Source organism: Sparus aurata, chromosome 21 (assembly GCF_900880675.1).
Source record: "Sparus aurata chromosome 21, fSpaAur1.1, whole genome shotgun sequence".
Lineage (NCBI taxonomy): Eukaryota > Metazoa > Chordata > Actinopteri > Spariformes > Sparidae > Sparus > Sparus aurata.
The window spans coordinates 28,132,424-28,147,598 of NC_044207.1; the positions used below are offsets into that span (position 1 = coordinate 28,132,424).

The 15,175-nt window shown below is 41.2% G+C and overlaps 1 protein-coding gene across 1 annotated transcript; it reads right to left on the bottom strand.

Moving 5' to 3' along the window:
* Window positions 1-13,319, bottom strand: LOC115573300 (ABC transporter F family member 4-like). Its single transcript, XM_030404032.1, has 11 exons — window positions 13,092-13,319; window positions 11,717-11,772; window positions 10,442-10,617; window positions 10,152-10,303; window positions 7,099-7,263; window positions 5,544-5,660; window positions 5,159-5,249; window positions 1,154-1,834; window positions 817-988; window positions 328-696; window positions 1-71 (listed from the first exon to the last, which is right to left on the bottom strand). The coding sequence occupies exons 1-10, from the start codon at window positions 13,194-13,196 to the stop codon at window positions 627-629; spliced, it is 1,785 nt and encodes a 594-aa protein (XP_030259892.1). The 5' UTR covers window positions 13,197-13,319; the 3' UTR covers window positions 1-71; window positions 328-626.
* Between the last annotated feature and the right edge of the window lie 1,856 nt (window positions 13,320-15,175).

Consider the following 15,175-nt stretch of genomic DNA (forward strand, 5'->3'; position numbering starts at 1 on the left):
CGAGGGCGTCGCTGGAGGAGTGTGTTCGTCCGCAGCAGCTTCCTCCAGTTTCTCCTTTAATCGGTTCTTCTCTGCAAACAAACATCAAGTGGAGTCATCAACGACAAAGTCCGTTTGTTCCAAACATCCAGAATCACTCATTTGCATCAGAGAGTTTAAAGAGCTGCAGCTTCTTCACGTTAAATAACACTTTTAATGTTTTATCAGCCAGTTAGGAGACAGCCTGAAGCTTAATCGGTCATTTTTCCAGAGATAAGAAGTAATAAAAGAAGAAATCATCGTTAGCTGCAGCCTCACGAAGAATTAAATAATCAGAACGTCTCTTACTCTTCTTCTTCGCAGGTGCGTCGGCGCTCACAGCGACGGGAGTCGAGCTTTCTGACGTCTCTTCTTCTGCTTCGACCCTCATCTTCTTCTTCTTCTTCTTCCCTTCCTTTGAAAGAGGAGACGACTCAACATCGGGAAGCTCGGCGCTCTGTTCGCTGAGATCCTCCTCCGCCGCCGACGTCTTCCTTTTCTTCTTCTTTGTCTTTGGCGGCTGGTTTTCCTTGGAGGAGTTCTCTTCTTGTTCTGTGTTCGTCATCTTCTTCTTCTTCTTCTTTGGCGTGTCGTCCTCCAGGGCAGGATCAGGCTGAGGTCTTTTGGTTGGTTTTGCTTGAGGCGTCTCCTCCGTGGTCTCCTGGGTTTTTTTTTTGTCTTTAAAAAAAAAAAAAAGAGGTCGATTTATCTTCAGCATCTAATTGCTGTCGTTTCATTAAACTGTAATTACAAGTAGATACACGGACTAGTAATTATAGTTTACATGAAGCGACTCACTTCTTTTTGCCTTTGAGTTTCTTGCTCTCTGCTGCCGTCTCCCCTGACGAGACGCTGCTCTTCTTCATCGTCATCCTCTCTTGGATCTGCAGCCTCAGCCTCTTCCTCTTGCTGAGCTTCTTCCTGAAGCGTTTCTTCTTCATGGCCGAGGAGAGCAGAGAAGAGTCTCCGTCTGCAGCGCGAGGAGTGAAGAGAAGCAGAGCAAATCACCATCAACAGCACCGTAACACTGGATATTTTATTAATCTTCTACTGATCTTTATTTTTATTTCACATATAAATTCTTCAAGAGAGCTTCAAAGTTAAGAAACAAGAGACGTTAACTTTTTTTTCCTACCTGTGGTCTCCAGCGTCATTTCCATGTCATCATCTCCCCCTGCTGGTTTTTCATCAGACTGCACCTCCTCTTTCTCCTTTTTCCTCTTGTTCTTCCTCTTCTTCTTTTTCTCCTCTGTTGTCTCCACCTTCGCCTCCTCCTCCTCCTCCTCCTCCACCTCCTCGTTCTGCTCCTCCTCCACGTCTTTCACCTTCATCTTTTTAGTTTCGTTTTCTGCAGGAGTGTCAGGAGTTTCCTCGTCTTTCTCCTCCACTTGATCTTTCTCCCTTTTCCTTTTCTTTGCCTTCTTCTTCTTCTCTGGCGAAGTGACTGGAGACACATCCTCCTCCTCCTGCTCCTCCTTCTGCTCCTCCTCCTCCTTCTCCTCGTTCTTCTGGTCCTCCTCTTCCTTCTCCACCTCCTCTGCTCTCTTTCTCTTCTTCTTCTTGGCAGACTTGGTGGAGAGAGGAGTATCACTGGATGTGTCTGTGCTCGGTGTCTCTACATCCTTCTTGCTCTTCTTCTTCTTCTTGGGAGTTTCGGCAGGTTGGCAGCACTCCTCCTCCTCCTCCTCCTCTTTCTCCTCCTCCTCGGGGAGCAGTTGGCTGGTTTCTCGCTCGGCTGCTTCACCGTCTACGATGTTGAGGATGATGGAGAACTCGGGGTCGACTCGCTCGGCTGCAGCTGCCTCGGTCGTCTCTTCTACAACACAGCAGAAGAAGAACACACTGAAGATTTATTTGTTTCGTGTTTTTGAAAACACACAGCAGGTAAAACTGCACAGAGAGAGACTCTGACATGTTTGTAGTGTTGTCACCGCTTCAATAATTGAGGAAAAAGATACAGGAATAACATTTTCACAATAAAATGACAAGTAAAAGTGTTTATTTTAAATTAAAACATGCTCATCTTTCTCCCACCGAGCCTTTATTTAACATTTAAGGTCGTCTTGATCAGTCAGTGTGACACATTCCTCGTCCAAAGAGAGACATTAAAACTCTCCTGGGACAAAACATGAACGCTTTTAGTCCTATTAAGAATGAGAATATGAATATGAGGAGACCTTGGAAAATATGTGGTGCACTTCAGCCTCTTGTGGTCAAAATGAGTATTACAAAAACAAAAACTTAAAAAGAATGAGTATATTTTTTTAATCCTTTCCACAGAAATGTGTTTCCTCCCCAAAAATAGTTGTTCTTTGTTTCACACATGAAAAAAATATAATAATTTATTGGCTCGTTTTCAATCATGAAAAATACTTTTTCATTAAATCTTTTTACTTACTTGTTTCCCTAAAAAAAATCTTTTTCTCTGGTTCCACAAATGAAACTTTCTTCACACCTGAACATTTCATTTTTTTTTTTCAGTTGGTTTTACACATGAACATTTTTCTTTCCTTCATGAAAAAAGGTTTATTCCTCAATTATATTTTATTTTAAAAATTGTATTCGAATTAAAATCTGAAAAAAAGGCATAAAACGCCTGAGTTGAGGTCAAGAGAAAAGAAAGATTAACAGTTTTACAAAAAAATTTCTCTTGAATTTTTTTTTATTTTTCATTTCCTTTTATCGTAAAACATTTTTTATTCTTACATGAGAAGTGGTGTTGAAGGTTGTTTTTTTTTTACTTGGTCACACGAAAGAAAAACATTTTTCCACCTGGTTTCATAAATAAAAAATATTTGGATTCAATTATGAAGAAAAAGGACAAAAAAAGCCCGACCAAGTGAAAAAAAAAAATCTTTTTCCAAAATATTTTCCCTCTTATAAAATATTTTCCATTAAAGAATTTCTTTTTTTCTTTTTTTAAAACATTTTTTCCAGTAAAAAAATGTTTTCACTTGGGTCCCCGAATTAAATTTTGTTTATTTCTGGAATTATTTGGATTGAATTATGAAGAAAAAGAGGGGGGGAGCCTGTTGAGTAAAAAAAATAAATACATACATTTTGTCTTTCTCACATAAAAAAAAGTTTTTGCGTGAATTTTAATATTTTCTTCCCTTAAAAAAAAAAAATAGTTTTCCTTAAAACATTTTTTTTTTCAGTTAAAAAATCCCTCCTCTTTTCATGAAAACTTTCTTTCTCACATGGAAAAAAAAGCTTATTTATTTTTACTTTTTCCACATTTTCACAGTTGGCGAAAAAGGGGACCTTGGAAAGATTATCCTGGCAAAAGTTTTCCCCACGGTTCTTTATTCGTGAACACAGGAGAGAAAACAGTTCAGATCAGAATGAGAAAACGGACCACCAGGAAAAAAAAACATTCTCTTTTCCCCTCTGGGCTTCTGTAAAAAGGTCATGAGGTGACGGAAAGATGTGAAGGATTTAAAGTCAAAAAACCATCGTGCTAAAATACACCAACTGCATTTACACGAGGGCTGCAAGGGATTGTGGGACGGCATCATCTCCACTCCTTTTAGAAAGGAAAGGAAGCCTTGAAGCACCTTTCCTTAACATTCAAGGAATTCGCTCAGCTCTCATAAACACTTCTGGGTCATTTCATTCAATTAAGAGTGGAGCGGAGGACTCGACATCATGCTGGAGGAATCTCTAGTTTTCAGTGAGTTGTCGACAGTTTCTTTACTGTTGACAGGAGTATTCTGACTTGCATATAGCAACAAAACACAGATAGAAGTAATAAATGCTGCGATTATTCAAAGATTTTAAGCTGCACCTGAGTTTGAAAAGTCAAACGATCTGCCTGCCAGCGTTCAGTCTCTTCACCGACGCCGTGAATTCATCTCCAGCCCTTTTGTAACTGAGGTGTTTGTGTTCGATCAGGACGGTAATTCATACGCTAGTCATCGCTCCAGTTTCTCTAAACAAGCCGTGACAGGCTCAACAAACCCCCTGAGAGAAGTTCAACAAGTTACTGACGTTGTGGAAAAACTCCCCCGAGCTGAGCTGCCAGAGCCGTTTCTCTGAGCCTTTTGGCAGCAATCCGTCAAAACTCTTTACAAGTTCTGGCGTCGAGTCCGAGTTCCTCCAACTTTCTGTCCCGTTTTCTGCGAATAAAACGATCCAAAACTTCTGCATTTACAACAGCGACAGCCGAGCTTCTGCCAGTGAAAGGAAGCAAGAGTAATTTTCCTTTTCCTCCTAAATATAATGTAGAAAATATGTCGGAGAGGAAACGACTTCGTTTGTGATTAACTTCTGGAACTGCATTTTAAAGACTGATGGATCGTTTCTGGAGGTCTGTTCGTCCAAAATAATAAAAACAAAAAAAAAAAAATTAGAACAGATATTTTCATAGCAAGTTTTTTCTGTATTAAGTAGTTCCCATAAAAGCGTGTTCACAGCCGGTTTGGTGAGTTTTTCCAGAGTTAATGAGACCGTCTTTCTTTAAAGATATATTGCTGTTGAAAAGTTGAAATGTCATAAAAAAGGCCGCGAGGAGCACGGAGCGTTTATTTTTGGAAGACGGCTGAAAGAAAATATCAGGATGTGAGTGTAAAGGAGGACGACATGTCAAAGTTGTAACGAGTCTGGTCCAGTTTTTTTTCTCTCCTGCTTATTAAGATTAAAATAAAATCCCTGACAGATCTGAAGAGTTTTCCTCTGAATTTGATTATACAGGCAGCTGAGTCGTGCTGTCGAACGCAGCTGCTGTATCTGGTTAAAATGTATCAAAGTACATATATTTTAGATCTGAAATTATTAGCTAACTAACAAAAAAAAGAATCAAAATACAATATTTTATAATCAATAAATCACTTTGAATTAAATCAGGTGTTCCAGCACTTGGCACAGGCGGTGAAATCGACTTTTAAGACCTCTAGGAACTCTTTTCAACTTGTTAACGCCTTTCACGTCATCGCAAAATCTATTATAAATGAACCTGAACACCTGAAACTGTCCTGTGGTCTCTCCTCGTCTGCTCTGAGGCTGTAAGAAGACAACAAGCCTCTGAGCAGCTTCTTCACGACGGCGTGTGATTCTCGTCAGCGCAGTGAGAGAAACATGCCATGCATAACATGTAAAAGAACAACCTGCTGGTCGTAAACGTCTACTGGTCGGTTCGTACCTGCGGGAGGCGGGGCTTCGCTCTCTGCCGGCTGGTCATTGGTCTCCCGAGCTGTCGGGTCTGACGCGGTCGGCTTGTCCTGGCTGAGCTTCTGCAGGAGGAACCAACAGGTCAACGACAGTCTGGATGTTTTCGTTTTCTTTTTTCCTCCACCATTCGTGACACAGATCGGATCCTTTCTAATCATCGTGAGCAATAAAAAGCTGCACTGAGCTGCAGAATCTCCGGTTTCCGATTCACACGAGGAAGTAGAATAAGAACCAGAGACGTGTGATCAGGATGCCGGAGAATCTGCTTTTAAATCTCATATAAATTCACTGAAGGATCAAAAAGGACACACAGACTCTGTCCTCTAAATATCAAAGAATAAATTCATCTCATTAACCTCCGCAGCGCCGTCTTCCTCGTCCTCCGCCTCCTGAGTGGAGGAAGGCGTGGCCTCCGTTTGACTGACAGCTTCACCTGTTGCGACCTCGGAGGCTTCTGGTGCCGCTTCTGTCTCCTGAGGACGAAGCACAGAGCAGAGAGAGGAGACTGTGAGGCTCACAGCTCAGCGTTTGGACACGTTTCAACAAGTCATCAGTGTAACCAGATTATCAAAGATTAACTTGGAGGTAAAACAAAAAATAAAGGTGTTATGAAAATCCAGGAAAAGCAGCCGCGTGCCTTTCGAATCGCAAACAGACTGACCGGTTAAAGACTCGCACCTCGGCGTTTCCCTCCGTGCCAGCAGCGGCCGCGGTGGCATTTAATCCCAAAACCTCCACATATCCAGAATATTAAAAACCTCATGACTCCGCAAAAGAAGAAGTGCTCGCAGTGTTTCCTACTGGAGGCTACGCAGAACAAACAGCGCTCCTCAGCCAGGCACAATACTCTGCGAAATACGTTTCAGATGTGCGGTCGCTGAGCCGAGGGAGCGGAGGCTCGGCCGGGCCACAAATCAGCCGGCACTCGTGTTTTTTTATGAGCTGTGATTAAAACGGCATTTATCTGTAGAAAGACTCGTCTCAATTTTGAGGCCTGAACAAGGAAATTAAGTTCATATGTTTATGTACTTCTGCTTCTCTGCTCTTTAAATAGGCTGTTTTTCCACCTGAGCACCAGTTTTGACTATTTTATGAGCGCAAAGTCAGAATAAATTAAGTTTTTGCTCTTGTTACTCTCATCAGGAATATTTTGAAGTGACAAAATGGCATTTTTTTGGCAGGCGGATGAAAATATCCTTAGAAAAACAAGCATTACACGTAATTTGAACTGGGCTTTATGATGTGGACTCATTGCGTTTTCCAGCGAACAGGGGCAGTAACATCTGCAGGCTAATTTTTGAATCTTACACCCTTTAAAAAAAGAGCACATGAGCACACCTGTACTCCAAATTGTAAAAAAAAGCTTTGAATTTACGTCGTTTAGGATCATTTAACATAAATATCCAGCTATAAGCAGAGTTTAGAGAAACATTCAAGCATTTTCAGACATAATTGTGCTCACAGAATTGCTTTATACCCACAGTAATCAATGCCACTAGATTACGCAACTTCGATTTTATGTTCTGATCCAATTTCGAGACCAACAAATACGACACCGGGATGATTTCACTGCAATCATAGTAAGATTTTGTGTTTACTCGAGTGATTGTGTGGATAAAACAGCAGATTATGTTGGAAATCCAGTGTTTTTTTCCAAGGAGTTTATCCAAATTAAAGCGTATTCCTAACACTGAAAATAAAATGTTTAAAATAAAAAAGCATATAACCAACTTTTATATATAAAATAGGAATAAACTTCTCGGACAGGTGAAAAGATTCTGCTAAAACTGATGGCGAAATGAAAACCTTGGCAGCGCTTTAAAAGAAAAAACAGGTAGAGTAATGGTTTTTTTTGTGGTTGTTCGATGTTACACAACCGCATACTTTGGATTCAGCCCTCAGGTCACTTACCTGCTTCAGCTCATCCTCGTCCTCTTCGGGCTTCTCGCTGCTCTCGCCGGCTGGTTCTGGAGCCGGGAGCTGAACCTCGACCTCGCCGGAGGCGTCGGCGGTGGGTTCAAGCACCTCATCAGAGTCGGAGCCTTCTGCTTCACCGGACACGTCAGCGGGAGCCGACTGCAAAACAAGCACAGGCAAGGCAACTTAGAGCTGCTAACAAGGCTAACAGATGTGAAGCCGTCATATTTCCTCCAGTGGTCGGAGGATTCGGGACATCTGGTGGTCCGAGAAGACAAAGTCAGGACGTTTGTGCAAAACTGTAACAGGGAACAGCTGATTGCTGGATCCGAGATTCAGCATTTTACTGATTATCAGACTCTGGGTTGTCTTTTGTCCGACTGCCAATCAAATAACACACACACGCACACACACACACACACAGTTACTAGAATGAATTCATTCCCAACAGAACGTTGTGCAACTACAAATCCAAAGAATCACAAAAGAAAAAATTAAACCTTTGTGTCACATGAGGCCAAGTATGTTTGGCAGTTCGTGTTACTTTTGCATGTGGGACAGATTTTATTTGACCAGCTGGATGTTGGACAGCAAAAGAGACAATAAAACAAAAACAAAAAAACTTGCTTGTCTGCTTTTAATTCTGTTCAGCAGAAAAAAAACATCTTTGTCCAGTTAAAAAAAAAAATCAGTCGCAGCAGTGAGGAGCTGTGCAATGAGAGCAATATCCGAAAAAACCACAACTCCTCTGCTGTAACACAGACACACAGTAAACACACACACCACACAGAGACATTAACAAACTGACACACACACACACACACACACACACACAATTTGTCTCAGAAGATTATCATTCTGTCACACACACAGTTTCTGTCCAAACAGAATTATCTGCTGCATCACTGAGCCGACAGAAAAGAACAGAGGCGAGAGCTGGACACACACGCACACACACACACACACACACACATAGAGAGACACACACACACACACACACACACACACACACACATAGAGAGACACACACAGAAACAACAGACCAACAGATACAGGACAGACATGGAGACATGAAATGTGTCTGTGTGTATAATAACACTGGAGCTACTGTTCATCTAGCAGCACATTATTACACTGACTGGACAACAGCTATGTGTGTGTGTGTGTGTGTGTGTGTGTGTTGGCGGCTTCCTGCTACTGTAGAAATATTAGACACTAGTTACTTTTAGTCTACATTCAGAGCCGTAATTCACACTTCCTTCCTGTTTTTGGTTCATTTTTCACTCGGTTGCCTTTTTAACAGGTTTAATTAATATTTTGAGATAAACAGTTTTTATTTTTCCCCCCACGGTATCTACTTTTCCTCTAGAACTCTGGATTGCACGTGTACTTCATTGCAAAAAGACTGCGATTTGGTCTCTTAATTGACAATCATGCAGGAGACATAAACGATCACACGCTCACATTGACCGTAACGTGAGGCAGAGGTGAGCACAAGATTCGACTCTAATTAAAAACATTCCTGGATCGTGATGAGCCGACTGGGACGTGTGGAGTCTGCACGTTAGATAATGCTCCCGTGAACATTTACTACCTCTGTGTGGTGTTTCCGGTGCATGCCCTTCTTTCTGCATGACTGTGAAGGGCAGAGCGCTCCCTTCAACTTGTAATTCATTAGACTTTCACAGCAGTGAAACTCAACTCACACAAGAATAAAAGCACATTTAGATAATAAAACGTTCCAGGGAGCTTAATCTAGTGTGCGGGCATTAAGTATTAATCGTGTTTGAATAAAACGAGGGAGAACAAATGAGTTTTTGACACATGAGAATGTAGATAAAAGGACGCTTGGTGTTTCTTCTCCTGCAGACGGAGCCACAACACGCCTATTCATGCTCGCTGCAAATGTCAGAGCGAGTGCCAATCTCATCCCCCCGGCAACCGTTGTCACCAGCCTGTTGACTGAAGGACTGTGTACGCAACGCACAGATCGAAAGGACAATAAGTGTGAAGGGGATAAAAAACAAACTGTTACAAACTTGGATAAACACAGCTTGGCTTTCTTTTATTTAATTCTCTGGCTGCTTTTACAGCCTTCAGTAACCTTTTTACACAGTGACGCCACATTATCTCCGCCGGTGGCGATTCACACAGAGCGAAACGTCTCCACCTTAAAGACGAACCGCCGTGTAATTCACACAGAAAGAGGCGTGACGGTCCACGTCATGATGATGCCGTCGGTGTGTTTTCAAGGTGTTTCCCCGGTGTCCTCCTGTCAATCTAAACCAGCGGACAGTTTATAATCATATGGATGCTGTTATTATGTGTCGTGATTGAGATTCTGACCCACCAAACATCCTGGAAATTGACGAAGTTACGTTTTTTAAACTGGGAGCTGTCCGACTTCCTCACTCGCGGGGACGGAGGCTGTTTTCTGGGGGAAAGTTCACTGAAGTCTCGGTCCAGAGGGCTGACGGACGCGGTGATTTATTTTCATCACAAACACTCGGTGAGTTTAAAGTTATTTGCCAGTGACAGATGCTGTTTTTCTTGCAGAAATGTGACAAAGAGATGGTAGGACAGACAGGAGGACAGACAGGAAGACGGACAGGAGGACAGACAGGAGGACAGACAGGAGGACGGACGCTTCTCCACATACAGATGCTGTATTTTTTTCCCTCATATAAGTTGCTAAAGACAGTTACAGTTACTACGTTACTTTTGTTCGGTCATGCTGCTTTGTGGGACATTTCTCTTTATCAAGTTGAGTGAAGGACCTGTGTAGTTAACAGACTGTCCGATCGACACGCCCTCGATATGTGAAAGTGACTAATCCGTTCACTCTGGTTCGGTTTGCCAATAATAGGACCCTAATTCTACCTCCAGAGGCGGATCAGCGCCGGAGCAAAATTTCACCCCTCGCAGCCTCCGAGAGATTCACACTAAGACGGAGGCGGGGAATTGCCGCACTAACCCTGCATACAAACACCAGTGTGAATGGGGCTGATACATTATATAACATGTCGAGGGCTGTGGTTTCTACTCACCTCCTGCTCTGTTTTTGTCTCCTCCTCCTCCCCTTTCTTCTCCTCCTCTCCGTCGGAGGCGTCGGCGTTCTCACCGACTGAGTTTGTTGTTGCATCACCTGCCGGCTGCTGCAGCTGCTCAGAGGCCTCAGCCTCCATCACGGACTCTGCAGCTGAGACACACAATAATATACAGAAACTTCAGAGGGAAATGTTTAAATTTGGTCAAAAATAAAAGTATAAATTATTGGCGAGAAGTACGAGATATACCGAAGGATAATCAACCTGCAGTCAGCTCAATGAACACTCACCGACTGGAGGTTTGGCATCCACGTTGTTTTCTTCGGTGGTGTTTGAGAGTTTAATGTCTGCACCCTCTTCTTCTTCTTCTTCTCCGCTGGTGGCAGGTTCTGGTTTGATGCTCTCCTTCTTCAAAGAAGTGGCGTCTTCCGTCTCCTCCTTGGCATGTTGAGCGAGAGAGCACAGCCTGAAACACGAACACAACTTTTTATTTCTCAGTAAATGTCAGGAAAGTTCAGGAAACAGGACCAGACTTTGGCTTTCTTTCAAGCCGAATTGAACAAATAAGTCTTCCTCGATCTAGTTGAATATAATGTTGCCGCACTGGCCCAAATAAAAGGCTATTAAATACGAAGACGCGCGGTCGTATTTTACCCGCCGGCCTCGACGTTTATGTATTCTTGTTCTCTCGCAGACGTGAGCTGAGGTCATTCATTCCATCATTTATCTGCTGCCTGTTTAATCCTTTTCAGGGTGGTAGGGATTTGAAATAAATCCCAGAATGCACTGGGCAGAGAGCCAGACACACACACACACACACACACACACACACACACACACACACACACACACACACTCTGATTCACTTCCTGCTCATAGGGTCAGTTTGGAGTCTCATGATGACAAAATAATTTAAGATAAAGACCAAAACTTTTGATTGATGGAACTTGTTACACACACGTTTACTCCAAGATACAAGTTTTCAACACATAACACGTTTATGACGTGATGAGTTTTGTTTGTAGTCGACACCTTCAGACCTGGATTTGTGTTTACGACAGTGGTGTTGCACTCAGAAACTGACGGGGGCGCCAAATCGCGCAGAATACCACTTTCTCGATGTTTGTGTGTATAAACGATCTTTAAAGATGGAGCTCAAACTATCTCTCAAACATCATCCTCATGCACTTTGAATGCACAGTGTATTATTAGTCGCTACACGTGTTTATATTATAGAGAATTCTCCTAGTAGTAGTTTGTTCCCTATTTGAGTTGAGTTTTATGTTTATTATTTAGCACTTTTAATCAAAGAAGGACCGATATTGGATTGGCGACACCGAGGTAAATTTGTTACAATGAACCCCAAAGCGGTTAACAAACACTTTTGCAAAGACGTACTATGAAAGCATCTTTTTCCGTATCATAATCTCTAAAAAAGTAAGTTTTATCACAATCCATCAGTCGATCTAAAGATGCTCGTCATGTTTTAGTGGGCGAACATTTAAAGCATTTATTTTTCATCTTAAAATGTGTCGTTTACGTATACGTATGCTTCTCCGACTTACTTCATCCAGCTTGTGTAGATGTCGTGCAGGTTGGATCGCTCCTCTGGTGTCTCCACCTTCACAAAAACACACACACGAACACATTAAAGCCGGTTAGAACCAGGACGGCCTCACATGAGCCGCAGTGGTTTAAAATCTTTATCAACAATCACCACAAAAGCCACGACCGATGTGCTGAGAGTTACATCTGGCTGGATTATTTTTCCTGCAACCAAAAAAAACTACGATGAGGAGTTGAGAGGGTGAAGATAATTTCCTGTAGCTCAGGAATGCTTCCACTCTCTCGGAAATGAATCCACGCTGCAGCACGACTACATAAACACCAGCGTGATTCAAAGACTGGATGGTGGATGATGCTCACGATACTACTAATAATAAAAGAGCGTGGCCTCTGTGGGAGCATCACAGAGCGACACACAACACTGTTCAGACAATTTGTCTCTTTTGTGATCTTCCTAAAACTCTGTCAGCAACTTTTGTCGTACATATTTTTAGCACCAGAGCCTGAAACCTGAAACTTGCGACTGACCAAAGCTCAAGTTTCACCGTAGTAGACGTAAGACATTACACATTTGTTTCTTTTATTTCCTCGAGTGCCAGAAAAGTACGACTGAAGAGGTATTTTGTTATGTGCATCTTGCAGAAAACAGAACAGCTGTGCATTAACTTACATGTTTAAATTAACTTCTGATTTATATTCTAGAAAGGTTTATAGAATATACTTCACAATTACAATTAAATAAGACATCATGTGAGTGTATATATAGAGAGAGAATATATTGTGTGTAGTCTCTTTTTTGCAGCCTCTTCAGAACACTGATTGCATCATGACTATGCAGAAAGTAGATTTACAGTAGAGTCATCCAATGTTTTTTTGTCCAACCAACAGCCAAAAATCAATTTTTTTTTAATCAAAATACCTGCCGAATAATTCTCAGTCGATGTACTAAATAATTAAATAAGTAACCATCGCAGTTCGATTACATTTACATGAAAATATCAACTTTTATCCTTAAATACTGTAAAAATGTAAGGAGGTTTGGAACGGGAGGGTCAGTGAGCAGCAGCAGGCCTGCAGCAGCTCCTGTAACATCATGTTCTTTTCCTCCAGGAGGCCTCGACAAGCAGCCATGTGCGTTCAACACACACACAGGCTGAGCCGAGGCTCACTGTGAGCGACAATACACATTAAAATCACATTTATATTTAATCCAGCTGCTTATATAACATGCAAACGCGCGCATGTCAGCTAAAGAAATGGAAATAAATCCGTAAACATGCTTAAAAATAAGCAATAAAATAAAGAAACAGCAGCCAGTCAGGTCGCTTCTGCACTCAATCAGCCTGTAAATGAGGATTTTTAGCCAAACTTTACCTGAGAAACGTGTTTTTCCAGCATCTTCGCAGCCTTCTTGTAGCCGCTCACCTTCAGGTGCTGGTAGATCAGAACCAGCAGCGCGTCGTCCTCCTCCGGGGCCATGATGTCCGACTGGACCGAGCGACACGACGGGGAACCTGGTGCCAGAACTGGAATATTATTGAGGAGTTATGTACAGTTCAGTTCATGCTGGCTATTCAGCGTGCGGCCATCAGCGCTGACGACGCCCCCCTCGAAATGCATCATGGGAAGTGGAGTTTTTTTGTTTGTTTTTTTAAAGGGAAGCATCAACAAGGACCAGAAAACATGCTTTTAAATTAGTTGACTGATAAACATGAAGTAAAATGGATCAATGACACGTTTTATAAGAATATTAACATAAATGTATTATAGTTTTACAACATGAGAAGAATAATACATATAAATATTAGCCAACATTATATTCTAAGTGGCATATTGTATTAAAAAAACACCTTAACATTATTTTCTGTCAAGCTAAACCTCATTAAAATTATTTTGTTAACTATATTCTCATCCATTCATCTTGTTCCTCAGTTAATTGGTTTCGAAGGATGCTAATTGAGTTTTGCTAATGAAGCTAACAGCAATTAATCACGTTGGATGTTGAATTTAAGAGGGAATTAAGTGCGTTAATTGTAAACTTAAGAATTATAACAGAACCAGTCAGACTTTGAAAAAACATTACATTTTTTACGTCTTGCATTACATCATTTTTTACAGTGTCTAGAGTATGGAAGCCCAATTTGGCCAAGAAAAGAAAGGACACAAAACGGGACAACATTTTAGAATATGTTTCCCAAAAATATATGTTTTGGATTGATAGGCTCAACATTACAAGTCACTATTTTATTATTTTTTTTTTTTTAAGTTTCTTGAATGTTACTGTACATTTGTTTGTTTTTGTCCTTTACTATCTGAATGTTTACATCCTGTTCGGTGGTTGTCTGTTGAACATACATCACTGAGAATGAGTAAGTGATACACAAACTAAACAATCGAGTGAAATATAAATGAAATATTACAATATTCCTCTCTAATATGTACGATTAGGTCATTTCCTTTATTGTCTTGTATATAAATGAGTTGCTGTTACACTCTTTGCGCTCGGAGGAAACATGGCAGCCATGCTATTATAATAAAACATAAAGCTCTTCGTACATCGTTTGTTTTTCTTGAGCACTAACTCTGAAAACACACACGCTGCCTTTTTTGCCCTTTTAAATGAAAATGTACTGAATCTGATTCACTATGTCACAATTCTGACTCAGTATGTTGTTATTTTTACCTATAAATTATCTCATTTATGTGCTTTACTATCTCACTTTGACGCCTAGCTCATAATTTGAACTCAGAAAGCAATATTTTGACTTTGTGTGTAATAACTCTGATTATAATTCACATGTTTTTGACTTGACTCGGCTCAAATCGGCCTCCTTAACTATCATGAATGAATTCCCTAAAGATCCAGGAAAGTAGCCATTAATTCTTCATTGTTGGCACTTTAATTAAACATAATTAAAGACATTAAGGGGTTAAAAATGTGTGTTTCAGTATTTGCCAGTGGGGGTTGCACAACTGATTCCTTTCCAGTGAAGCCACAACAGCGTCTGGCAGCATTCCTCCTCGTGTTGCTCACCGCCGGTGAATCAGGCTTTAATAAATCACACACAGCTTCTATCGGCCACTTTGTAAACTTGCAGACTGTTTTTTTTAATCTTTCCAAACAGAGACAGATTGTTTGGATGAGTAACAGTAGTCAGAGGAAATAATAAGACTGTACAGAGATGTTATAAACCAACAAAATGATTATTCTTTCAGTGTTTCTGATTTATATTGAGATGTTTTAAGTAACCATCCTCCAGCATTATTGTTGCTGAGACTACAACACCTCATAGAATCAATATTGGTGATGATTTTGGGTTAATTAGAGCTTTTATTTGTTGATTAATGTGGCCTGTTTCCGGTTCTGTCTCTGAGGACTTGGTGCAGATTCTCATCTGTACAGTTACAGTTGCGTAAAGAGAGAAATTCCTGGTTTTCCTCGCGGTGCCAGCTGGCTC